Here is a 24,363-nt window from a genome sequence, read left to right as displayed (position 1 = left end):
GGATCTGCAATGGCTGCCACAGTTGGGAGTTAAATGCGACGCTTGAGTCTAGCCAAACGGTACCTCGTGGCCATAGGGTAACTTGATTCATTCTAACGTAGGTGGTGCGTGCAAGCAAGCACAGAATAATTATGATTTGGTCTGTCATGTTGGAGATCAAAAGTCCCGTGATCGATGGCGGAAGCACTTTGCTGGTTTACTGGTGATACAGTACGGATATGAGCAATCTAATAGGTGCATGTTCTTCCCGTGTTATGCCCTGGCGCATAGCCCAAGACTCTTGGTATCAATCGTCAGGCATGGCATGCATGCTTAGCTTCCCCAAACAAACAAAGAAAAGGGAGTGTGAGTGAGACAATAATCGAAGACCAACCGATCAACCAACCCACTGACACATCAGTGGCCCCTTCACACAACAACCATGTGTTTACTCCCCTGGCCGTTGTATGTCGTACCTGAATGTCTGTGTGTAACTGAGTGCTCAATTCGCCATGTCGATTGGCTGATTGAGCTCTGAGCAACGGCTACAGAACCCGAGCCTGGGCCTTGTCCATTATTGTTCAGTTGGCCACTTGGTTGTCATATTCGATTCAAATCGCCAAGGCCAAGGCCAGGGCTGATGTAGCTGGATCTCAGCACAATGAGGTGCTTTCGGTTGCTCAGACAATCTATGACTCCTCAAAAAAGTGATACTACGGAATAGAAAGACCACCACAATGACCCTGCCTACGCAAGGTACCCAAGATAAAGATCAGATAGTAACGGGCGTTGTTGTTGAGTCTCAGACCTTCACTGCCTTTGGCTGAAAGCCACCGCCCACACTTACACGGACAGCCCCAAATCCACCCCCTCACCTCACCCCAGAATCTCCCCCAGGTCAATGAAGATCCATCTCGCCCCCTCGCAAACACACAACACCCCTACAGCCACTAGCCATGCAACCCCAGCTTCACCATGAACCGCTTCTCGATATCCGATCCTTCAGCGTATCAGAGAATACTCCTCCGCTTGAATGAGGGCTTATCTCTCTTATCAGTACTTTCCCATATCTCGTCTGCCCGCCATGTCTTCAACTCCCTCGCCGAGTAGCACAAATGCGCTTATCGACAATAATGATTGATGATGATTCTCCTCTCAACTGGGATCGGCTCTCTGATGCCAGTCGTATCGTTTCATTCGTATCTCGGTCGGTTTCCGATATGCTTCCCTTCGCCACACACGTATCTAGCAGTATATAGCCCTGGATTCTCAAAGCATCCAATCCGTTAAAACCCGAAAACCGAAACTCGAATCAAGCAAACACCAGGTTGTCCTCGGACCCTCTACGCCATGACCCATCAACCATCAGCCATGCTCCGCCATCAGACCCATCAATGTCGCTGTTTTGGTCAAGTTTAGTACAGACATGATTTTGCTGACAGCAGTCGTCTTAGGAGTGGGCCGGTGAAGGCTCTGCTATGGAACGCCCTGCAGGCGACCTTGAGGGCCAATACACTTCCAACTCGGCTTCATGTTCTCCTCGCCTCAACTCATTGGCTGCAATGGCTTGCATCATCTGCCTCGCAGCTTGCATCTGTGGGACAGCACGAATGTGGCTGGAGTAGAGTAGCGCACGCTACGATGCCCAGAATGTCTCCGCTCTCAGTGAACCTCAAGTGAAGGTGTTGCCAGCAAGGCCGACAACGACGACATTGCAATTCTGAATGTCGAATTGTTACCCAGCAGCCACCGAAATCATGGACATCGAGATCGTCGACGCGGTTACGTGTACGCCAGCATCAGCCTTGGCTTCGTTCATGGCTCAATAGTTGTGCAGATTCTTATCAGCATTGACAATTGCTTGATATCTGGATCGCCAAGCGCATTCCTTTACCTATGCCACTGTGGGACGGGTGCTGTTCATTATCTTTGTAAAATACTGCAAAAAGCTGTGCAAGACAGAGGAATTTCGGCATTGTATTCTAGCTTATCACTGAGTAACTTCTAAAACCGGCACAGTACTCCGTAGTTCTGCGAGAGATAATATAGCAAAGCTCATGACTTGCTATGGTCCACAAGCGAGTTGCGGCTCTGTTTAAAGGTTTGCGATAATCTGGCCATTATTATTTGAGACTTTCCGCTCGAAGAACTTCCGTGCGGCATGACCCCTGGGGACAATCCTCCCATGGCTGAAATTTTATGATTATATTTTCCAGGTATACCTATTGGACCTGGATCGATGTATCGACGGAAACGTCTGATGAAACCTACTGGTCTCCATTGATGGGTCTGCCTCGGTCATACTCGCACCAGCTATGAAAGCCAAGAGAGTTCAACATCCTCCGCACAAGTAATTTTATGTTTCTTCGCATCGGCTCACCAACAGAGAATCACTAGTTGGATATACCCGCTTCGAGGCTAGAATGCTGAATCATGGTGCAATTCAGTGAAGACCCTGATCGACATGGAGATCGATCACCACTTCTCGCCCCGACTCCGAAACAGCTTATGGACATGGCCGTACTAACGCAAGATCTCGAGCGTTTCTCATATCACGGTGGGCCTCGGGCTGATCTTCATGTTGTCTCCGCACTGGAGAAGACATAAGCTTTGGCTAGCCTAGCATCATTGGCGGTTTCCACCTGAACACTCCAAATACGTAGAGAAATGACACTCCCCCAGCCAATCCAACATTGAGGTATTTCTCAAGGTGTGCTGTAGCTTGATCCTAGAGTTCTTTGTCGGCGATGGACACATGTATCGGTCCCATACTCGGTCTCCAGGGTTGAGATATGTTCTTGTGATTGAAGGCATATCAGTAATGGGCGTGTGGGCAGAACCGCCAGGGCTTACGAGTGCAGCAACAAGCATGTCACTGTCCACTGATGCTCTCGGGATACCAATATAGGCAAGATGTCTGTCGGTTCTCCATACCATGACCCTCATTGCGTGACGGCCTCGAAAGGTGATAGCTCTCAAGTTGCATTGAGGCATCCCGTTAAGACATCCTGTTCTCACCCTTAGAGAGAGCACATCTCGTGTGTCATGACGAGACAAAGTAGGTATACCTTTGGTTGGCTCCGCAAATTCATGATCAGATACGGAAATTATGCTCATGACGTCCATGTTAATATGCCGTTAGCCCAGTTCGGTGTCATGGTTGCTTATGAGACTTCCTATGATACAGTATCAGAACATAGGCGCATACATCGTCCAATGATTTCACTTCCCCCTCGATGAGGGATCTGTCATGTTGCTGGACTCTTACGGTTACAGTCGCTTGCCAAGGAGTTTACTAAGTCGTCCAACAACTGCTCCTCCCAGTACAGAAATCGAGTCTCGAACAATATGTAGCGATTTCTAGGTAATCGGGCCAATCAGACCGCACGATTGCCCCTCGTTGTTAGTACGTAGTCTAGGTCGGGTCGGCCGAGAGGTTGTGAAAGGAGCTCGTCTCGGACCGAGTGAGTGGAACTTGCTAACTTCTCTCGAACGACAAGAGAGAACTAGAAATATATGGGTAATTTGTGGTTCTTGAATGGCCCCAAAGTGGCTGCCTGTTGGAGTTTCTGCATTCGACACTCGTTTCTTCCTAGTGATGTGGCTCCAGTGCTTGGATTGACCAACAAGATTCGGATCTATCAATAGAAGCCACACTTTGGCATGTGAAGGTTCATTCATGTGCATCCTTCAGTGAGGTATGCCACGATACGAGGGCCAACAGGATCATGAATTGGGATATTACCAATACCCGTTGGCGAGAAAGCCCCTGGAGAATCGGGAACTTTCAACCCTATGATCGTGACGAGCTCGATCCTCTCATACTTGGCGCGAAGCCAGCGAATCTTGTTAGGACATGCCACCACTTGACTTATCACCCCAGTCATGGATCCATGTTATCGAAACACCCACGGCAACTCCATTGCAACCCTATCTTGAAGGGAGTCGCTTCTCTGTGTACTCACGTCTTCAGCCTCATTCATAACTGGCTTGACTGTCCACTTCTCGCTTCCTCATCTCGATACTATACTCCACACCCCATTCTCGCAGACCCTGGTTCCCGAGGCGCTGCAGCAGAGCCTAATTGGAGATGGCCGTTTGATGTAGATGCGTGATGTGCGTTGCATATGGACCCGAATACCAGATAATTCCATCCAGAGCCTCCCTCCGTGGGTTGCAGTTCCCGCAACCCGTTCTTCGGACTTGCAGCATGGCCCTGCGCTGATATCTGTGAGGGGAAGATAGAGACCACCAGGTTAAAATATCAACCATATATTTACCTGAGCTATAGATGATATGCGACGGGCCGCCTCAGAGGATCAACGAGTTGGACTGAATTGGGTGTGAGTATGAGGTTTGTGATTTCCGAATGGCTTCTCTTGCATTTGATGAAGAAATCCCGGACCCGCCCCGAGGGCTTGGACGACAAGCTTAAGGAATCATTTGCATGGGCTATTTCTCGCCACCGTTTACACAGTTGGCATTAGAATTTGCAAAATTTGGTAACATTTCGCCAAATATGTCTCATCACGCTCGGGTTGCTTTGCATTTCGGTTTCTTTGTGGATTTTGAGATTCTCCGCCGAGTGCACCCTGTCAATTCAGCAAGTATTTAAGACTGTCCCTTTTCAACTTGAGTTGATAAGCTTCCAGCTTGGTGCTATCTCAATTCTTCAAATCGATGCTGCGAAGATCGTATGGCACCGTGCCTCATGGTGTTGTGTTTTGGTATCTTGCTGATAACGCAACGCAACCATGGCTTGCATTTGCAGACATGATTTATGGCTGAAGGATGTGCGTATGGCAGATCGGTCAGGGGAATTTGCGTGGGATGGCAGCACCCCTACCTGCGCGTAGGGTTACGGAATACCACACCGAGGTCGCCTAGATTTCGAGGTAGCCCTGGATTTGGGGTCGGGATGGCGGGAAGACCAGGGGCTCGAAGATGTTATGGAAGCACATCACTGAAAGAGGAAGAACAAAAATGGTTCCTTTGAAGAAGGGGCCCTGATGAAGGAAAAAGATACTCAACAAGGTTGCGAAATTGAAATTTGATATCATGACATGACTAACACTAACACTGACATTGACAATATGCAGCCACACCCAGAGCCCACAGCATGTGTGTCTTTCAGAACGTGCAGAAGAACCCTGAATAATTGTCTTGTCATTCGCTGTCGATTTGAATGTCTCAGAGCGATTGATTTGCCTCTGCGATCTCTGATGGTCTCCGCAGCCTTGGCTCGGTTCTTCCAAGTTACACAACAGGGGCGCGCGTCAGCTCCAATGCATGCGCGACGCACTACACTGCAGACTGCAGTCCAACGGTGATGCCGTGAAACCAAAGAGTGCGAGGATGCAGACCAGAGCAGCTTGAGGGGTGTGTCTGCGTTGTTCAACAAGAAGTCAGGTGTCCGGACGTATAAGGGTGTCCAAGATAAGATGCCGTCGCTGATGAGATGGGCAACACAACCCGTTCCCACCAACGAGTGCGAGTGTGAGCAGGGATGCCAGGGGTTCATGCTCATGTTCAATTGTGAGGGGGGTGCCACGTCTTGACCTTGTCAGCCACGCATGGCGCCTTGTGAGCTTGTTTTGCTCACGAAACAAGCAAATGGAGGAGTTTTCATAAGTTGGATGCACCGTCGATCTGCCAGGATACCCCCGAACTGCGCTGACCGGCTGCACGCAAATCTGTTCTGGCTCTGTCATGTTCTGCTTTGTAACGGTTCAAAGGATCCCCGCAGGACCGTTATCGCGGCTCTCCCTACCGCATTGACTTATCATCTATCATGAGAGCGTCATCGTGCCTGAACGGATCACGGTAAAACTTACCCAGCCACTAATTGGCTTGGCTGGGGGTCTTGGAGACGACAAGATATCAGCGATAAGTAAGCGCCTCATTATCGACGGTCATATCCCGACAAATGCGACTCTATTCTTGACTGTACAGTAGAGTTGCATTCGTCGCAAGTCTAGGCGCCTTGGTCCGTTCCTTTTGAGTTTCCGGCCTCGTACTGCATTTGGTAGGTCAATCGATATCCTATCGCGGCGCGGATACGTTACAGTACAGTAGAGTAGAGTAGTGACAGACACACAACACACCGCACAGGGAAGACCCCTCCGGCCGTTCGCCCGGCCGACAAGTCCCACCCGGGGCCCGAGATCTGCCGGCGCCATCAATATCGACATCGACCGACCCCGTCTAAGCCCTCTCGGCAAAGGCAACCTCACGTGGTAGACGGAATGAAGCGCAAAACATTCTCTTTGCTGGAGCGACATCTCGCACATCGTAGATGAGCACCTCACCTTGGTTCTCGGGATCTCCCGGTCTGAGTAAGACGCCAATCTCTTTACGTATCCGCTCGCAGATGTCCATGAGGGGTGTCTCGTCATCAGCCTTGACCGAGAAGCAGTGCACGTGCACCATGGGCAGCTTGGTCTCGGTGTGAGGCTCAAACAGCTCCTCGTGGCCGTGGTACAGACCGCGGTAATTGTGAGTGAACTCAATTGCGGATGCCGGGAGGTTCATGACAAAATGTGAGATCGTTGGTGGCACGGGTACTCGGACAGGCTCCGGGGGCGGAGCCGTAGAGTTTCTTGGTTGCCTTGGAGGCTTGATGACGGCACAGTCACCGCGCTTTGATGCCTCCAGGACAAGGTCTGCGGATGTGCGGATGAAGTCGTGGCCATCGTAGTTGAAGGGCTTGACAAACTCCGAGACCTGCATCTAAATGTTAATATCGAACCATTATGAGACGACAGTCAGAATGAGCTCACCTTGTTTCTGCGGATCGCTTCCTCAAGGTAGCGGTAACTCTCTGGGTTCTTGTCGTTGGCCCAGACAAAGACGCCCTTCTTGCCAGCTGGCACCGCAAAGGGTCCAATACCAGCCATGACATCTGCAACAACCTCTCCAGGCTTGAAAAGTCCTGCAATCCGTTTGTGTTCTGTGTCGAGCTTGCTGTTCCAGTATACCTTGGAGTAGTCGAACTTGAAAACGCAGCCAGCCTCGCTCACCTCCACGTTCATATCATCAGGACCACCAAGGACTTCGTAGGCAAAGGTCCTGAACTCGTTCTCTGAGCCGACATTATCGATCTTGTTGATAACGGTTTTGATGTGAGGGTTCTTGTCTAGAAGTACTTGGGCGATAATGTTCTTGTAAGGTAGGTACTGATCACGGATGTTGAGATGGGCTGCGCATATATGTTAACAAGGACGCTGGTCGTTTGATGAGTGAGGAGCATACCGACGTGTCCCACGGTATTGAAACCGCTTGGGATTTCCTCGTGAAGTTCATCCGGAAGAATGGATTTCATAACATCAACTCGTACTTGTCAGTGTCCGCCTGTGAATAAGGCATGTGTGCAGACGTACGATAAGACCAAGAATCATATCCGATTTCAATATCATACGGCACCACCGTAATGTCACCGACTTTCGAGGCTTCTTTGAGGATGGGACTCCATGTGTCTGGGGCTATTGTCTTTATGATTAGCGTACTTGACAACCATTTCGTCGGACATTCTACAACTTACACGTAGACTTAATCTGAGGAGCCAACACGATACATTTTTTGCCCTGAGAAGCAAGTGACGGGTCTGGATCAGGCAAGATGGGATTAAATCTCTCCATAAATAAAACCTCGTTTGTCTTCTCAAGCTCCTTTCGATACTTGGACAGCAGCTTATTCTCCTTGATAGAAGCCGCCGCAGCGTTAAGAGTTTTTGCAAAGAGGGACCTATCGAGTGTCCTTGCCGCACGAGCGGCTGGTGCTCGGGAGAGGTTCATTTCTCGCAACTGTGAATTTTTCTAAATATTTTGATACTCATTAGTTTTCTTCTATCTTGTATCTAGTGACAGGGGTTGAGAACTAACATCCATAATGACCTCAGGTATTGTTGAATTTTTGGCGAAAATGCACTGACTGACATGAGTCAAACAAGGGTCTTCACCATTATTTCCCTGGTCCCTTAGTTAGACCTTAGAAATGAGGCTGGTTGAGCTTTTTAGGGCTCGAATTTAAATGGTTGTGCACAGCCACATGTATGCGCCACACTTTCACTTATACGCAAGGCTGGGAGTTTGGAGTGATGTCACGACTTCAAGATACATATTCACGGTTGTCAATCGTTATTTGTGCAGAGCAACTCGGATTCGGATAATTTATCAACTTTCAAGTCTGAGGCTGCAGTAATCTGAAAACCAATCCTATTGCAACATCTGCCATCATGTCTAGGAAGCGTACTCTTGATGCCTTCTTCAGTCCGACAGTAAAGAAACCCAAAACAGAAACTGGAGCAATCACTTCTAGCGACGTGATTTCAGAAGACGTGAGAGATAATTCCACATAAAATGCACACAAGAACTCGTCAACATGAATTCTAACGGCCATAGACCACATATTCTGAGCATCAGTTCTACCCTCATCCCATCAAGAACCTACCAGCATCTTTAAGCAAGGAGCTGTCTACTCTGCCAGATCAACCCGGAAGAGAGATCAATGATCAACCTGACCTTGACCTCCTGTACTTTGAGCCCTTCATCTCAGGTTCTGTATCTCGGAGACTCTTTGAGTTTCTTCGTTCAGAACTCCCGTTCTACAGAGTCGAGTATAAGATCAAGCGAGGTGGCATAGAAACCCAGATAAGAACTCCAAGGTAGGCTGCATTGCTCCCGGAAGAAAAGATGCTAATACAGGCTATCAGATGGACAACTGTATTTGGTCTTGATGAGACTTCCAAGTTCGATGACAAAGGTCTCCCAGTAGACGCCAACACAGGCTCGAGAGCCTTGGATAAACGATACGCCAGATATCCTCCTAGGCCTATACCAAAATGCCTCGATGAACTTCGTCACAGAACAGAGCTGGCTACAGGCTGTAAATATAACTTCTGCCTCGTCAACTATTACGCCTCTGGCTCCGACAGCATCAGCTTTCACAGTGATGATGAGCAATTCTTGGGTCGTGATCCAGCTATTGCTTCTTTCTCATTAGGGGCACGTCGTGATTTTCTTATGAAGCACAAACCGCCACCTCCGAATGCTCCTAGTCCCCCTTCTGTGAACGCGAAACCGCTCAAACTACCATTGGGAAGTGGTGACATGGTGCTAATGAGAAGGAGAACACAGTCTAACTGGCTGCACTCTATACCAAAGCGAACAGGGAAGAATCAAGAAGATGGCGGAAGGATCAACATAACTTTTCGGAGAGCGATGGTCAAAGGAGGAACAGATAATTACTACAACTACAATGTAGGAACAGGGCCAGTGTACAGATGGAATAGGGAGGTCCGAGAAATGCTGCTCTGGAAACCATGAGTCCAGATATGATTATTTCTAAGGTATATGAAATATGAACAACAAAGGGAAATTTAGACAACAGGGAACTTATTTACCATGGCGCATCTGGGCTCTGCCGTAATGCTGCAGAGCCTTGAGGAAGACCTGGTATCCGACTCTCTCATTATCTTGCAAACAGAAAATCTCAGTCAATCTGATCTGCCAGGGAGGATAACCCGACAATTCGAGGTAGGGACCAAACGTAAGCAAAAGATCAGGCTCATCCATGATGCCCTCAGAAAGCTCAGCATCAATCAGTTCCATGGAGATATCGTGAGGAGAAAGCTTGCCCCTCTGCGACATTTCAGCCAAGGTACGTGTGAGATCGACCATGGAGTCACGGCCGTCTTGCTCGGAGATGAGGTGCAGACGCAGATGCTCCTTGGGCTTCTCACCAAAGGGCGCTGGGAGGTCCTCTTTATGGGGTGATGTAACACTAAGACCAGGGTGCTCGGGGCCAAAGTAGAATGCAAATTTTTGGTTGACAGCATCGTAGACTCGGGGCATGTGCTTCTTGAGGATCCCTGCTATATGTTAGAGGATGTACAAAAGTATCACATATGCCACTACGAACCTGTCTTCTCATACACAGAAAGCATCGGAATCTCGGCGCAGGCGCACCATGTCGCAATCTCGGCTACCTCGTCAAGGAGCCGCTCGACATCAGCCTTTGTGCGGTGATTCTCCTCGAGCTTCAGAATAACACTGAGATGCTTTGGCTTTTTCGTCAAACCAACCAGGTCCTTCTTGATGTATTGCGGTGTACCATGATGATATTTGACAACGGATGAGATCTGGTAGCCCACCACGTTCCAGGTCTGGCGTATCTTTATGTAAAGAGAGAAGATCCCATGCATAATGGCAAAGATGAGGACGTGGATTTGGTTCAGGATGAAGCGACGAAGTCCTAACCGCGACCGTCGCTGTGGTCGAGAGTTTGAGCCTAGAGTAGGCGGAGGATCGTTGGGCTTGGGGAGATAAGACTGCGATGAGTTAGCATGGCGCACTACAATCATGCGCACTCTGCGACCATACATTGAGCATCCTTTGCCTCTCCTTCTCTGATAACAGCGTATGGTCTTTGATTTCATCGGCCCTGTAGGCCTGACGATCGCGAGTCGTCATGATAGGCATGGCTATTGATGTGCAGCCTCGAGGCTGTCTAACAGGCGATTGGAGCTGCGAAAATTTGTCCGAGGGATTGAAATGTTGGCGACAGTATTCCGACTTTGTAAACACTCAAACAGGGATGCGATCGCGCAAACAACCGAGGATGGGCAGGCTTATAAGCTTGGACAGGTGAATGTGGGCAGACGTGTATTTAAGTCAAGACAAGGCCATGGCAAGAAAAGTCGTGGCGGTGCGACACGGGTTACGTCGCTTTTCTCCACCGTAGCTCTTGGCCTTGCAGGTCACGTATGTGCCTGTGGCTCAGCTCCTCCTCCACTGGAAATCGGCAGCTGATAGCGGGGCTGGGCGCTGTAAGCTGAGCCTCTGGAGCTGCGACAGTGGGCGGGCAAACATACCTAAGCTTGAGGTGCTTTACTCTGAGGCAAGGTATCCTAACATATCGCCCTGCAACGCAATACCATGAACCCTTGACGACCGACAACGAAACGAGATCGACGACGCGAGCAAACAGTCCACGCTGCAGCCTTACCTCACACTACTACCACGTTCCTCCTTTTCCAAGTATCGACTGTCGATGATCCCTCTCCACATGTAGCGCCTCTACGCTCATCAGAAACAACAACATGGAGCGCACCGCTTCCGGCCCCAAGACTCTCTTCCCGAGAGGGCCAAGCTTCACTCTGGACGACTTCTCCAACAAGGACTTTATTGTGCGTGACTTTGTCGATAGCCTAGCAGAGAGCGCCGTGCCCTCGAATCGCCGGTCTGGCAGTGCGCAAACACCTTTCGATCCAAAACCCCTTATTCGAACATTTGAAAGTATGACCGACATACACTTTTCGGCTTATATATTCAGAGCCAATCGTGCTGACTCGAGCTGTTAGATGCCCTTGATCAACTCGGCTCGCTTGGAGCTGAACTCCAGGAGAAGGAGTCGGAGCTTATGTCGCATGTGCGCCGCGCAGAGGTAGCCCACGATTCAACACTCGAGACCCTAGGTCAGAAGCTCGACGAGTCTATGAGGGCGTTCGAACAGTTAGATTTATCCCTCAATCAAGAACATTCTTTTAAAAATGGAGTCGGCATCAAAACACACGCTGGCGGCAACATTGCGCTCCAAATCGGCGAGAAGCTCGAGGACCTAGACAAGAAACGACGGCGTGCGAACGATGCCATATTTCTAATTCAGTGCTGGACAGAGGTCAGCGAGACGGGAAAGCTATCACTCCTACAAGACGTGCAAAGACAGGCTGGTTCTGAGCACAAAGTACGATGCGCAATGATTGTTCGACAACTCATGCGCATCAGCCAGCGACTTGATCCAACATCATGGGGGCAGACGAACGGCCAGCGAAACGGGGGACAAACAAATGGCGTGGTTGGAAATATAAGATTACACAACACCAGGGAAGTCTTGGAAAAGTTCTGCGAGACGCTCGAGCAGGATCTGCTTCAACAGTTCGAAAACAGCAACAAAAAGGGCAACTATAGCGACATGATGGAATGTGCAAAGGTTCTTTACGACTTCAACGGAGGTGCCAGTGTCATTGCGACCTTTGTAAACCAGCATGCCTTCTTCTTGGACCGCGATCAACTCCTGGCCGATGAGGTTCAAGTGGATAGCGACACCTGGGAACAACTGGCAGACCCTGACTCGGAGCCGCCAACGGTAGAACCAAGCCTGCAGAATCTTTTGGACGAGATCAAGATCGTCATGCAAGACGAGTCCAACCAGATCAAACTCATCTTTCCATACTACGAAACAGTGCTTATCAAGTTCATTCAACGAATATTTCAGCAGTCAATCCAACAGAGGCTCGAAATGGTATTGGATGAAACTCTCAAAATCTCTTCTTTGGCTTTCCTGAGAGCCTTGCACTCCTCAAGAACTTATCTCGGATCATTGGTCGAAGATCTCAAGTCCCATGGCTTGACAGAACACCCCGAGCCTTGCTCCGCCCAAATAGCACACACACTTGACCAGCAGATGGAAGAGCTTTTTGTGCCATATATGATAGGCAACTCGTACATCGAGCGGGAAAGGAAGAGTCTGGAAGAAATGTACAGCTCCCTGCTCTTCAAGTACAGTATATACCATTCCAGGCGGAAAAAGGCGCCTACTGGTTTCATGGCTTCACTGGCCCAGCAAGGCACACAACTGATTGCCTCCGCAAAGGATGCTTATATCGAGCGTCTCGACTCGTCAGAACTCACAAGCACACAGAAGAAAATGATGCTGCGTGTTGCTGGCGTTCAAGATAAGGACAAGGATAACAAGAACGAAATCGAGGTCTCGGAGGAGGACGGCGCTTTGAGCGTTGCTAATGCCAAGCGCATGCTCAAGTGGTTGGCTGAGAGCGTCCAGCGTACTCTTGAGCTCGGAACCCAGACCGATACTCCCAAAGATGTGAATACTCTCCTGAACCTGCTCTTGACGAGCCTGGGCCAGGTATACATCGAGACTACTCTCGATGCTGCCCTTGACCAAGTCTCTGTGCAGGAGAACACAAAGACTGAGCCTGATCTATCTTACTTGCCAACGATACAGCCGGCTGTCACAATCACAAGTCTCATGGATCGATTCATCACAGTCGTGCTCATCCGGCTTGCGGAATCAAACACAACAGTCAGGCGTAGTATGGAGGCGCAGAAGAGGGTGGCCATTAGTAACATTGAGAAGAAGACAAACAATGTCATGAAGGGCACTATCGACGTTGTGTCCAATTGGGTGACCAAGTCCTTAGCTGGTCAGCGGAAGCAGGACTTCCGACCAAAAGAGGTCGAGCTCGACTCATTGCAGACACAGACGTGTCTGAGCATCTGTACTTTCTTAGCCCGCGTCCAGCGTCTCGCTCGTCAAGCTATCGACGGCCAAAACTCAGAGAAGTTCTTTACCGAACTTGCTCTGGTGATTCTGAAGCTGCTCTTTGAGCACTTCAAGAAGTTCCAGGTCAACGCCACAGGGGGTCTGATGGTCACGCAAGATATTGCAAAGTACGTTTCCACAATGCGCGAGTGGCCATTGACTAAGGAAGTTGGCTCCGCTGTCGAGATGCTCACTGAGATTGGTTCTCTCTTTATCGTCGGCCCCGAAGCACTCCGTGAAAAGACACGAACACTGGCGGCATCGGGCATAAGGGGTAAGTTGTCCAGGGCAGATTTTAGGGCGTTTGTGCAGAGGCGTGATGACTCGGGGACGGTGGGTATTCAGAGCGTTTTGAGTGGTCTTTGAGCGTTGGTGCAAGAGGCGGATCATGGGAAACTCTGTAGAATGGGTTGCAGAGTTGTTTTTTGTAGCCATGAATGCATTGAATGAGATACCATGCTCTCTTTCCGTAGTCTAAGGGCCGTTGTTGATGTAACACGGAGAAGTGGTTCATAGGTCTCGTCTCATGCCACCAGCTCTCCCCGTCTTCTGCTCAATCTTCTCATCGAGGAAGTCCATAATCTCACAAGTGTTGGTCAACTTCATGAGTTCTGCGCGCTCCTTCTTATCTAGAAGCGATGCCTTGTCAGACCCCATGCCCGGTGCTGTCATTTCCATAATGTGGTGTTGTACCAGCTTGAATGGCACAGGGGCCTTTGCAACCTTGCACATGAAGGTTTCAACAGCTTCCCATGGGCAAGCCGAGTAGCCAGCGAAGATGGCTGGATTAGCAAGGAGACCCCGGGCGGACATGAATCCAGAGAGGTGAGTGTTACCAGGACGTGGCATGTTCACAGCGGAGTTGGTATCGTTGAGAACAAGTTTGTCTAGTGAGGGGAGGGGAGAGTTGTTATTGGTGGTGATGGTGGGTTGAAAGGGGAGAGTGTTGAGGTCAAAGACATCTCCTGAAAGAAGTATTGGGAGTGTTTTCGAGTACTTGGCTGTCAAGATCTCGAGGGCTTCGGTCCTGATTGGTGTAGTTGATGGGGTTGATCTTGTCCGTGGGTGAATGGTGATCCAGTCAATCTGGCGGTTTTGTGGGTGACCTATCACGGTGTCTATGAAGTCCATGGTTTGCCTGAATATGTCAGTGAACCTATCTTATCTGAAAGAGAGGCCGTACCTGAGATCGTTGTGAATCCTGATTTTCACACTCACACTTCGGCCTTTGGGGCTGTCAATGTCCTTTTCAAGGCCAACACCCCATCCATCACTCGCCAAACGCTGTCGAGTCTCAACCACCATATCCCTTACCAACTCACGATGGTTCATCAATGCAGCACCTAGCGTCTCGGCACAAGCCCATGACTGTGGGCATCCGCAGTTGAGATCGACGCCTTGGGTGTAAGGGACGACGAGAGCTGATGCACGAGCAAGTTCCAGGGGGACATTTGCGCCGAACTGGACGATAGTTGGTGGTTGCTTTGGTGTAGTAGATATAGTCAAATCTATTCCAGTACATCAGCTTGGAGTTTATTATACAGGCATACTGTGACCTACCGCTGTCTCGGGCAAAACTGCTTCGATTAAACTCCTTGGCAAGGATCATAGGAGACCAACACAGGTCAACTCCATATTTGTGAACTGTGTGTCGAAATGCCAACTAACAAATGTGAGCAGTTTTTTTAGTATTTCATTCACCGAAATATACCTTTCCATATCGAACCATCGGCGCAAGAGCATATAAGAAACGATCCTGTTTCCTCGCCACATCAAAGATTTTGAGTGGACTATTTCACAATGTCAGGCATACCCTGGACATATCGGAACGATGGTATGAACTTACTGGTCAGACTCACCCTTTTCACCGATCGACATTTTGAGAAAGGATACGACAAGCCAAGAGTAAACTCTAATTAGTCGTGATGTGCTTCTCGGTCTGTAGTGAGTTGTATACGGTAGTTGAATTACTTGAGAATAGAGGTTTTTTGTGCAAGTCGCGGCACGTGACCAGACCTTTACTACCAAGATGCTCAAGAGCACATCAAGAAAGAAATATCACAATTACAAAATGATGACAAGCTATGGTAAGTGTTGTGATTACTATTTGTATATTGGTCACGCGATCTAAAATGCCGTGGCAATAACATAGTGACCGTCCCCAGAATCTTCTGACTCCACCGCAAATATGCTGTCTGCATCACCTTCAACCTCCTGAGCCTCCCATTCATTCAGCAGCTTCTCTCTCTCCAGTATCACAGCCTCAAGCCACTTCTTCTCAGCTGCCATACGCCTCATCATCTCCGCCTCTTTCTCCTTACAAGAGTCGTCTAGCCGGTGTTTGGCGCTATACATGAGCTCCTCACGATATGTTCTGTTATCTTCGAGTTTGGCCTCCAAGACCTTGAGCTGGTCGGCCTTCCAATTCTGCCATGCGTGGTGTTTCTGATCCATACGCTTTCTGAGAGCGAGCATTGAATTCTCAACTTCTTGGTCTCCGTTGTCCTTATCTTTCCAATATGCTTTGAGCCGCTCGTGGTAAGCTTCTTCAAGCTCATTCTCCTCCGCTGCTCGAACTCGGAAGTCCTTATTCAGTGAGTTTTCCTTTTCAGTCATCTTCGCCAGTGCGAGTGCCTTCAAGTCGGACAGCTCTGTCCCATGTTTCATTTCCAACTCTTGCTTTGCAGCTCTGATGTTAATAATCATATTCTCAGCCTCCTCTTCTTGGTCAACATCGAGCAATACTTGTTGCAGGTCATGCAACTCATCGAGCACGATCCTCAGCTCTTGATACTTGACTTCAATATCCCTCCGACGGATACTCTCCTGCCGTACTCTTTCCTCGAGCTCACGCTGCCGGCGTTCCTCTTCTAATCTTTCCTGCTCCAATCGTAGAAGCTCGGCCTTGAGAGCTTCTTCACGCTCAAACTCCTCAATTTGCAGAAGAATATGCCGTAACTCCTCGGCTTCCTCTAGCTCTTGGGCGCGCCTTTCTGCGCGTCGAGAAACAACCCCTTCTTTCAGTGCCTGGAGGTCCTCCATCGTACAAGTGCAAGTTCGCCATCGTCGAGGGCAAACGTAACAAAACTGGGTGCCACACCTACAAGTCATGTGTTGGCAAGCCTCCCTGTGCTCAACCAAGGCGTTGCAGTTAAAACATCGCTTCCAACCCTCGTCTTCGGCCAGTTGGTTCGTGAGACTCATATCGACATCTTGAGGGCAATCCTCTCCAGCATGAGCGGGCCCACGGCATAACGTGCATGTTACATGAGAGCGATCGCATATTCCTTGACGCTTCCCGGGATAGATCCGCTTGGGCTTGATCCAGAGGTTACAGTTTGGATTGCTGCAGTAAACACGGTCGCTGACGGGGAGCTCCCACTCTTTAGATCGTTCCTCAAATGTCTTTTTCAGGTCGGAAGGGATGAAACGCATGACGGTCTTGACGGGTATCTCGTTTAGGCAGCACTTGGGTGGCCACTGTTGTTCATTCTGGCATGCAGCAGTAACCAGGCGAACAAAACAGTCGCGACAATAGTTATGACAAGGCACTTTGATGACGTCCTTAGGATGAAAGTCGTCCAGACAGGACACACATTCCCTGGGATTAGGTATTTAGTAGGGGAACCTCATGTACGGTACCAGAACTCACACTTCCTCGACGGAGTTTAGTTTAGTCAACCGGCTGAGACCTTCACTAGCATGCTCAGCTTCTGCAACCTGTTCTCGCAAAGCTCTAAGAGCGGCACCCGTGGCGCTACTCTCACCTCGCTCATCACTGCGCTGGAAGAAACGGCGAAGGGCAAAAAGGCGTCTTTTGTTAGCTCTTGCATCGGCTTTGGTGACAACGCTAGGACCAAAAGTTGTCATGAGAATTTCTTTTTTAATCTTGGGGGGAGGTACGGTGTGACTCGTTTTTTCCTCGACCAGAGGTTCGGTAGGTATAATGATGGGCAGATAAGGCTCTTTGCTTTTACCCTTCTCATTCTCCTCTTGCTTTCTTTGCTCCTCATTCTCCTTCTTTTGGCGATCCTCTTCAATAATTCTTGCGTTAACATTCTCAACTGAAGACTGAAGTACGTCGAGAAGGACTTGAGACGTGATATTTGGTGCCTTTCTCAATGCCTTTGGTGGATTGTATTTGTGCCAGTCGAGGTCAACAATATCAAGATTGGGCAATTTCTTGACCGCCCAAGAAACTCGCTGCTCTTGCTTTTCCCCAGAAGTCTCAGAGCCGTCAAGAACTCCGAAGGGGTCCTCATAAAAATCGATGTAATCTTCAGGTCCGAAGGCGCCAGGCATGAGGGGTTGTTCACGACTCAACCCTGCCATGCCTGTTATTGTTGTCGACATGAAAGCACCCTCTCGTCCGGATAAAAATATAAAAGGCGTCGACCAGAGCGGTCAAGGATAGAGAATGCCTCTAGTGAGAAACAAAGCAATGATATGTTTGACGGGTCGAACGGGTCGATAGTGTTGATCATGCGACAGAAAGCAATATACACGAGTTGACGAGTAGAGAGGTGTCCTAGATCTGCAGGTCAACCTACCCGATCCTGGTGGCCCTGTGTAAGCTAATCAACCATCCATATGTTGGTTGAACTCAGGAAGCATGGGAGCGTCTGTAGGTAAGGGGTTTCCAGTGCCTAATGGTTCCCTCCAGGGTCATGATATGACCAATTTGTCACATCGCTAGCTCAACTAGGCACTTTCCAGGCTCAGAGTCAGCCCTGGAGGCAGTCTTGGAGAGAGGCTATCATACCATGCCATGGAATGCCTTGGGGATGGAGCAAGATCCTGATGAAAGACTGGCATGTGGCCAATCAGATGCCCCATCCCGTGGCACGCTCACATTTGCCTGGCCATGTCTGGATTTCTGCCGCAGTCGCGGGCGAAGTGGCACACGCTGTTTAGAGGACCATTAGGAACGAGGCCGAGTTTCAGCTCACATTCCTAGCGTACCTTAGAACGGTGCGCGTGGTCTGAAGTAGGAGAACTGTAGCCTGAAAGGGGTGAGGCGATACTAATATTAGCGGTTTGGTGTAGCTGTAAGTGGTTGGGTGAGTTTCAGTACAACGCAGATCGGGCGTTGACAGTGGAAGATACTAGGTACAGTGTAGGTAATGGGACCCCTGGTTGTTGGTGGCTATTCCGCCTGTAATTCCGCACCTCAGTCAGGCACATCATGATTTGGCCATGTTAGAAGTATACAGGAAGTTGTTAGCATTGATGATCTCATTTCGATAGTTGGCACCTGTAGAACTATCTTCTATCACTTGGCGTAATAGGGATGGATATCTATCTATTTGTCCTTGGGGTCTCACAAGACAATCGACCAGAACCCCAGAGTTAGTGGGTAGATACCGAAGGTAGATCTCGTCTCCACAATGATACTTCAATATTTCCCCAGCCAAAGGTATCTCGACTTTAGTGATTACATCAACACTTGAATTATTCGATCGTGATTAACCTCGACCAGAACCAATCAATAAACATGGCGCGCCTCTCAGGACTCCAAAAAGAGGTCCTCGCACTCTACAGAAACTGTCTAAGAGAGAGTCGAAAGAAGCCACAAGTATGAACGGATTATTCATTCGGGATCTCTATGACTGACATCGGACTCAGGCAACTCGCTCACATTTTGAGAGCTTTGCCAGGTGGGCTACTCCCAAACTTATGGGGTTTTAGCTATCAATACTCTAATATCTCTAATAGACATGAGTTCTCTAGGAACTTGGCTATCGATAAGCGCGACTTTGCTGCTATTGAATTCCTCTTACGGAAAGGACGACGCCAACTTGAGGTCTACGGCTCACCAGGCATCAAAGACATAAAATAGGCGGCATCCAGCGGCTCCTGCCTCTCACTCCAATGTTCAGTTGGATGTATTCGACTAAAACAATGTGGCAAGAGATGTATAATTATCACCCTGTATAGTACCTTCCAATACTTGGCCGAGCAAGTTCTCGGAATCCTCACAAATCCAACATTACCTCGACCAGAATTCTCTCATCCATCATCAGCACAAACTCATTGTATCATCACTCTACCATACCGACATAGCCAAGCCTCCTTTCTCTCATACAATCAACTCTTTTAAACCCTTATAGCTCGTGTATTGCAGAATGGTCATATCAGAATCTAACCCCGGCTCTCGCAACTCACACTTGCCCAGCACACGCAAACCTCATTCTGCCAGCGACAGCTCAAGGGCTCGTGGGCGTACCATTTTTAGACCACGACGGACTGTACGTGTAAGGTACCAGAGCACAAACCAGCAACACCATGGCCATCGATCGAGTTCATCACCACCCGATCCAACTTCATATATAACAGTCCCAATAAACCATTCTAGTCACGCTCATGGAGCGAACGATAGCGCCGTGGAAATGCACTACAATGGTGAAACAGACTGGATGGATGATTTTGAGTCTGATTCCGCCGCCTCTGGATCAGGAAAGCAGCACAAAAACTGCCCTACTCGTGACACACGGCCAAGACGTGATATATCTTCGAGCTCCGAATACCTCTCTAAAGACGACTCGCTACCTTCAAAGGACGCTCGTCGAGATGTCAGTCCCTTGCATATGTCCAAGGTCGGTATCTCAGCACCTCCGAAAAAAGTGTCTCATTCGACTCTCAGAGGCTAGTTATCCGAGACGGAGGCAGACGCATGTCCTGCACCATTGCACAGTCATGCTACAGATGTCTTCAGCAATAACTCTGTCGCCCAAGGTCACCAGAATGTAAACGACGAACTCGTGGAGGCCATTTCGAGAAATATAGCCCAACAACTACACATGCTATCAATCAAGGACACAACCGTTCGTGGACGAAGTGACACTCAGCAGCTACTTTCCCGGACCTCGGATAGCCTCGGAAACGAGTCGAGAACCCCGAGTCAAAGGGAAGCTCTGAATCGATTCACTCAAGAGCTGCAGAGATATGCTGAGCAGTCGGGTGCAAAAGGCAAGCTGCCGATACCTACTCCGACCCCCCCGCGTTCTAGCACAAGCCTTCATACGATAGCAGCTCTTCTGCCCTTTCGTTCGGAGTTTAAAGCTGCCGGTCTTGCAATTACTTCAACAGATCAAAAGAAACGTTCCCCCCACCGTTCTCCTGTTGGCAAACACAGAGTGATGATGAACCAAGTACCGCGATCTCATGTCGAACAACAGCATCTCCTCCAGATGGATGGCAATGCAGGGTGTCCCAGTTCAAGTACACAAACCCCTTTCCCGGTCTCAAAAGACATGGGCGAGTTCAGCTATGCAATGGTGGACCAGCCAAAACCCCATAAGTATCGAAGAAAGAAGGTAAAAGCTGAGCAGAAAGTGCCCCAGACTTGCTCCCCTTTTTGTCAACTGGGAGATCTGTGTCAATGTAGTAGTGATTAGAATTGTCTGCAGCTTACACAGAAACCGAAACCTTTATATTCAGAATCCCTCAACGAGAAGGCTTTGACAGGACCTACGGCCAAGCTTCCCAGACCACGAATGCATACATATCCCGAATGGCCCAATGTCACATCTTTGGATAGAAGGTCGAACCAGCGAAAGAACCTCGACAAACGGAAGACAAAATCGACTTCCACAGCTGTACGAAGCACGCAAAGGATGAGACAATCAAACCGTGCTTTTTTCACTGGGCGAGGGACACCTATGATCTGCTCGAGCGTGTCGTTGGAATCGGTAGTCCAAGATAATGCTGGCCCATCCTCAAATAAACACCACCCCCGTGCAAAAAACGACGTTTGTGCATACAGAAATTGTAGCCAAGGAAACGAAGAGGAGAGCCCCTGCATCAGACCAGTGCAGACCTCGAGAGATATCAAGCAATCGATATTGGTGCAACCTCGTCCCAGAAGCTGCCATAGCTTAAGTGCTGATGTTCTTGTCCCGCAGCAATTGCATCCCACAAAAAAGTCCAGTAAACCTTTGCCAGAACCCCCTCACCCAGATCCGTCATCAACAGCTACAGAACAAAGCTGCAGATTGTCTGTTGATGTCTCACCATCTACACCGAAGAAGGACATACTTGATAAAGATAAAGCAAAGGTATCATCGGACAGGAGAACCAAGTATGGAAGCTCTTCCATATCACCAAATCATGTTACTGTCTGTTCACGAGGGTTTTCTGGTCGAAAGATTGGACGACCAAACGTACCAAAGCGAACATCATCCATTCGAAGTCTTCGAGCAGCCAATCAAGATTATGACCAAGATAGAGTCCTAGATCGCGATGTGCTAAGGGGTCTCCATATTGCGTCTTCGGCAGCTTGCAACGAGCAGATTGATTCATTCATCCATGAGAAGACTGGCCTACACATTCGACAATTTCTGGCTGATCTCATGCCGCTTGAGAGTCTGGGCAACGAACCAGTGCGGGAATCGAAGGAAGAAAGGTCGAGGAGAAGGCGGGCAGACATCAGGGAGGTGAAGCGACGAGCGAGGAAATCTCGACAGATAAGAGAACGCGCCATGGTCTGATGATTGGTGAATGAGGCGTAGGAACTCAATCTTCCAGTTTCAGTCATTCCTGTGTCTTTGGATGCAATGGATACATTTGTTACACTTAGCTTAGATAAGACGGCAAACCCTCACCAAGGTTTGTATGATTGCGGCATTCTCGTTCAGTCATGTATTAATCAATAAAGAATTGTGCTATGAGTAGATAGTCCTAAGGCATCGATTTCAAACATGGCGTGCGTTTGAGTGGCTACAGGGGTTGACGTATGATGCTTCCCCGCTCAACCTCAATTCTTGGCCTCTTTTGAGTTTATGATGAGCACATCAACTCAACGTGGTGTCGCCATTATAGTCAATTTGATATATCACTAGACCCTCGCCTTTAATCAAAGACTATGGATTCTTTGCGGTTGTCTCAATATGACATTCAGGCTGCGCGAGCCAACTTCACCTTGTATGGGAACCATGATGACGAACACTTCCTAAGATGTTGGAAGCATCAAACATGCAAAGGTTGTCTTGCAGCTTCACAATGTGGCTGGTGTCCTTTTGTAGGCTCTCATTTGCAAACCATATCGCTTCAAGTAGTACATACTCATTGAACTTACAGACATGGTCATGTGTACCGAATACTAGCAACATCCCGTTGCTCGCACCAGCTTACAACGAGAATGTCTGTCCACACTGGGCCGAACGTTGGGAGTTACGGACAAGGCCGCTCGGGTGCCAAGTTTCGTCAATCACGAGTCTCACTGCCATTGTCACCATTATATCAACACTGGTCTTTGTTTCGCTCATGGTCAGTCTTGTGAGAGCTATCCGGTGGTTCTGGCAGTACCACAAGAAGCATCCTGGTTGGTGGCGGCTACGGAATCAACGTTGGGCAAGGACGTGGTTCCGAGCTGGAGAACTTGAACCCCTACTACCAGGAAGCTGGCCGGATAATGGAGGTCCCTAGGATAAAATCTCGAGGGCCGACCCACGACTACGAGGTTTAAAGGAGTCACGATACAGACACCGAGCGATTTTTGCAACTGACACTCGATATCCTTCAACCGGAGCTGACGGGAGGGATAATAGCCACTTCGTCTGCTTCCTGGATCACTGTGTCTGAAGCACCCTCCTCACTAGGCGAGTCTACATAATCAAGGTTGACAGTGACTAGGCAGGAATCGAGGATCTTGGCTTTCATGCCAGGATACTTGGACTCGAGCTCGGCGAAGAGCTTGTTGAGCGGCATCGTGGCCGGCAAAGCTTCATAGTCCTTACCAGTGAAAGAGCTAGCACTGGCAAAGTAAAGAACATTGAAATGTCCGGTTGGAGGCTTAGGGACCGAAGACATTGTGGAAGCGAGGTGCCTAGAAAATTCTTTTGGTATGTTAGCCAGTGGCCAGAAACAGAGTTCAAAAGCAAGTGGTGAATGAGGTTTTGGATCAGAGATCTTGGTGATAAAAAGGTACATCAATGTATGTTTCAGGTAATACATGCTAAAAAACATCATTCCAAATAGAATTGCATAAGAATAAATGTGTTGACTTACCAAGAAAGTTGGGAGAGCTTTGAGTTGTGGAAAGGAAATTGTTGGAGGTGGAAGAAGGAAACTTTGAAGATTTCCTCTGGTCGCCCCGCCTAAGTTGAGGTCAGAGAAGTTGCACGTGACTAGACTTCACGATGTGAAGCGAGGTTAGTTATGGAGACGCAGATTGTCAGAAAAAAAAAAGAGGTATAATATCTCCAGTTGCCAGGTCAACGCTGAAGCTCCGAGGTCGTTGAGATCGTATCATAGCACTTGTTGATTGGAGAACTCCCGGTTTGATCTTTTCTTGCCTGAACTGAGCTGAGCTGAGCTTCGAAAGGATCGGAGCTGTTGAAACAGAGGGAGAATACCACGGAGAAAACAAGAAATGAATTTCACTTTTCTTCGGATTCCAATACTGCAGAAGAACAACTGTTCTGGGATTTTTTCGTTATGCCAGACCAGATCCGTCCGTGTGACTCCTCTAACAAATGAAACTGGAGTGTCATGTGCAGCTCCAGGTCAATGTCCCAGTCCCAATACAAGGCGCGCACGCCATAGCATTAGCATGCATAGACCATCCGTCGTTGACCGTCTTTCAAGAACCCCATGCTCCCCAGAATGCACATTTATCGTAGTCGTCGGGCCTCACGCTCGGACTCGAGGAGGCAGAGGATGTCGTCCTCACGGACTGTGGTGGTTGTACGTTAGCATTTGTAATCCTGTATTCCTACTCTGAACCCTCGTTTAAGCGCTCGAGGGGGTTTCGAGAATCAAATCGTACCTGGGCCCTTGACGTTTCGGATGATCGATCGGGTCTGGTCGTCCATGAACTCGACGCGGACCTGGGTGACACCACCACGAGAACCTATCCATCTAGTCAGAAAATCCCTTCTTCATTCCTTCGTTTCGAGCCTTCTGATATCTTGCTTCATCGATATCAAATTTCGGGGAGAGACGCACCGGTTCGGCCGAGAACTCGGGTGACCTTGACGAGCTTGACGGGCTGCTTGGAGGCGTCCATTGTTGCGACCTGAAGAACTGGTGAGCTGGAGGAGA

General features: G+C 49.0%; 12 protein-coding genes across 17 annotated transcripts; 5 read left to right on the top strand and 7 right to left on the bottom strand.

Moving 5' to 3' along the window:
• Positions 1-117: 117 nt before the first annotated feature.
• FOIG_00602 (uncharacterized protein) lies at positions 118-3,106 on the bottom strand (the record flags this gene model as incomplete). Its single annotated transcript, XM_031196868.1, has 1 exon — positions 118-3,106. A coding segment is annotated over one exon (502 nt), but the record flags the coding sequence as incomplete, so codon positions are not given.
• Positions 3,107-3,497: 391 nt separating this feature from the next.
• On the bottom strand, positions 3,498-8,007 carry FOIG_00601 (tRNA wybutosine-synthesizing protein 2). Of its 4 annotated transcripts, XM_031196864.1 has the most exons (6): positions 7,860-8,007; positions 7,520-7,793; positions 7,359-7,460; positions 7,231-7,308; positions 6,759-7,177; positions 3,498-6,702 (listed from the first exon to the last, which is right to left on the bottom strand). In XM_031196864.1, the coding sequence occupies exons 1-6, from the start codon at positions 7,863-7,865 to the stop codon at positions 6,184-6,186; spliced, it is 1,398 nt and encodes a 465-aa protein (XP_031072631.1). In that variant the 5' UTR covers positions 7,866-8,007; the 3' UTR covers positions 3,498-6,183. The 4 variants fall into 4 exon arrangements, with proteins under 4 accessions (XP_031072631.1, XP_031072633.1, XP_031072634.1 ...); XM_031196866.1 differs by having other exon boundaries at positions 7,359-7,793; XM_031196867.1 differs by having other exon boundaries at positions 7,231-7,460.
• Positions 8,008-8,091: 84 nt separating this feature from the next.
• On the top strand, positions 8,092-10,638 carry FOIG_00600 (uncharacterized protein). The gene is made up of 3 exons (XM_031196863.1): positions 8,092-8,314; positions 8,379-8,641; positions 8,690-10,638. Exons 1-3 carry the CDS (start codon positions 8,213-8,215, stop codon positions 9,300-9,302), a joined length of 978 nt encoding a protein of 325 aa, XP_031072630.1. The 5' UTR covers positions 8,092-8,212; the 3' UTR covers positions 9,303-10,638.
• FOIG_00599 (uncharacterized protein) lies at positions 8,205-10,656 on the bottom strand. Of its 2 annotated transcripts, XM_031196862.1 has the most exons (3): positions 10,359-10,656; positions 9,898-10,306; positions 8,205-9,847 (listed from the first exon to the last, which is right to left on the bottom strand). In XM_031196862.1, exons 1-3 carry the CDS (start codon positions 10,455-10,457, stop codon positions 9,372-9,374), a joined length of 984 nt encoding a protein of 327 aa, XP_031072629.1. In that variant the 5' UTR covers positions 10,458-10,656; the 3' UTR covers positions 8,205-9,371. The 2 variants fall into 2 exon arrangements, with proteins under 2 accessions (XP_031072629.1, XP_031072628.1); XM_031196861.1 differs by having other exon boundaries at positions 9,898-10,656.
• A 170-nt stretch (positions 10,657-10,826) lies between these two features.
• Positions 10,827-14,838, top strand: FOIG_00598 (uncharacterized protein). Its single transcript, XM_031196860.1, has 2 exons — positions 10,827-11,273; positions 11,339-14,838. The coding sequence occupies exons 1-2, from the start codon at positions 11,078-11,080 to the stop codon at positions 13,684-13,686; spliced, it is 2,544 nt and encodes an 847-aa protein (XP_031072627.1). The 5' UTR covers positions 10,827-11,077; the 3' UTR covers positions 13,687-14,838.
• FOIG_00597 (tRNA-dihydrouridine synthase 4) lies at positions 10,869-15,333 on the bottom strand. Its single transcript, XM_031196859.1, has 5 exons — positions 15,167-15,333; positions 15,032-15,110; positions 14,881-14,983; positions 14,504-14,828; positions 10,869-14,458 (listed from the first exon to the last, which is right to left on the bottom strand). Exons 1-5 carry the CDS (start codon positions 15,196-15,198, stop codon positions 13,831-13,833), a joined length of 1,167 nt encoding a protein of 388 aa, XP_031072626.1. The 5' UTR covers positions 15,199-15,333; the 3' UTR covers positions 10,869-13,830.
• Positions 15,334-15,402: 69 nt separating this feature from the next.
• FOIG_00596 (uncharacterized protein) lies at positions 15,403-18,399 on the bottom strand. 2 transcript variants are annotated; one of them, XM_031196858.1, is made up of 3 exons: positions 18,083-18,399; positions 16,973-18,028; positions 15,403-16,921 (listed from the first exon to the last, which is right to left on the bottom strand). In XM_031196858.1, exons 2-3 carry the CDS (start codon positions 17,671-17,673, stop codon positions 15,448-15,450), a joined length of 2,175 nt encoding a protein of 724 aa, XP_031072625.1. In that variant the 5' UTR covers positions 17,674-18,028; positions 18,083-18,399; the 3' UTR covers positions 15,403-15,447. The 2 variants fall into 2 exon arrangements, with proteins under 2 accessions (XP_031072625.1, XP_031072624.1); XM_031196857.1 differs by having other exon boundaries at positions 16,973-18,399.
• Positions 18,400-18,814: 415 nt separating this feature from the next.
• Positions 18,815-19,159, top strand: FOIG_00595 (uncharacterized protein; the record flags this gene model as incomplete). The annotated part of the gene is made up of 3 exons (XM_031196856.1): positions 18,815-18,895; positions 18,946-18,977; positions 19,036-19,159. The coding sequence occupies 3 exons, from the start codon at positions 18,815-18,817 to the stop codon at positions 19,157-19,159; spliced, it is 237 nt and encodes a 78-aa protein (XP_031072623.1).
• Positions 19,160-20,816: 1,657 nt separating this feature from the next.
• On the top strand, positions 20,817-21,809 carry FOIG_00594 (uncharacterized protein; the record flags this gene model as incomplete). Its single annotated transcript, XM_031196855.1, has 1 exon — positions 20,817-21,809. The coding sequence occupies one exon, from the start codon at positions 20,817-20,819 to the stop codon at positions 21,807-21,809; it is 993 nt and encodes a 330-aa protein (XP_031072622.1).
• A 221-nt stretch (positions 21,810-22,030) lies between these two features.
• FOIG_00592 (uncharacterized protein) lies at positions 22,031-23,419 on the top strand. The gene is made up of 2 exons (XM_031196853.1): positions 22,031-22,339; positions 22,399-23,419. Exons 1-2 carry the CDS (start codon positions 22,184-22,186, stop codon positions 22,744-22,746), a joined length of 504 nt encoding a protein of 167 aa, XP_031072620.1. The 5' UTR covers positions 22,031-22,183; the 3' UTR covers positions 22,747-23,419.
• On the bottom strand, positions 22,840-23,130 carry FOIG_00593 (molybdopterin synthase sulfur carrier subunit; the record flags this gene model as incomplete). The annotated part of the gene is made up of 1 exon (XM_031196854.1): positions 22,840-23,130. The coding sequence occupies one exon, from the start codon at positions 23,128-23,130 to the stop codon at positions 22,840-22,842; it is 291 nt and encodes a 96-aa protein (XP_031072621.1).
• Positions 23,420-23,933: 514 nt separating the features above from the next.
• On the bottom strand, positions 23,934-24,328 carry FOIG_00591 (40S ribosomal protein S28; the record flags this gene model as incomplete). The annotated part of the gene is made up of 3 exons (XM_031196852.1): positions 23,934-23,995; positions 24,089-24,172; positions 24,268-24,328. 3 exons carry the CDS (start codon positions 24,326-24,328, stop codon positions 23,934-23,936), a joined length of 207 nt encoding a protein of 68 aa, XP_031072619.1.
• Between the last annotated feature and the right edge of the window lie 35 nt (positions 24,329-24,363).

The sequence above is a fragment of the Fusarium odoratissimum genome (assembly GCF_000260195.1).
Source record: "Fusarium odoratissimum NRRL 54006 unplaced genomic scaffold supercont1.1, whole genome shotgun sequence".
Taxonomy (NCBI): Eukaryota; Fungi; Ascomycota; class Sordariomycetes; order Hypocreales; family Nectriaceae; genus Fusarium; species Fusarium odoratissimum.
Note: the sequence above shows the minus strand (reverse complement) of the source record. Positions and strands in the feature narration are given on the sequence as shown.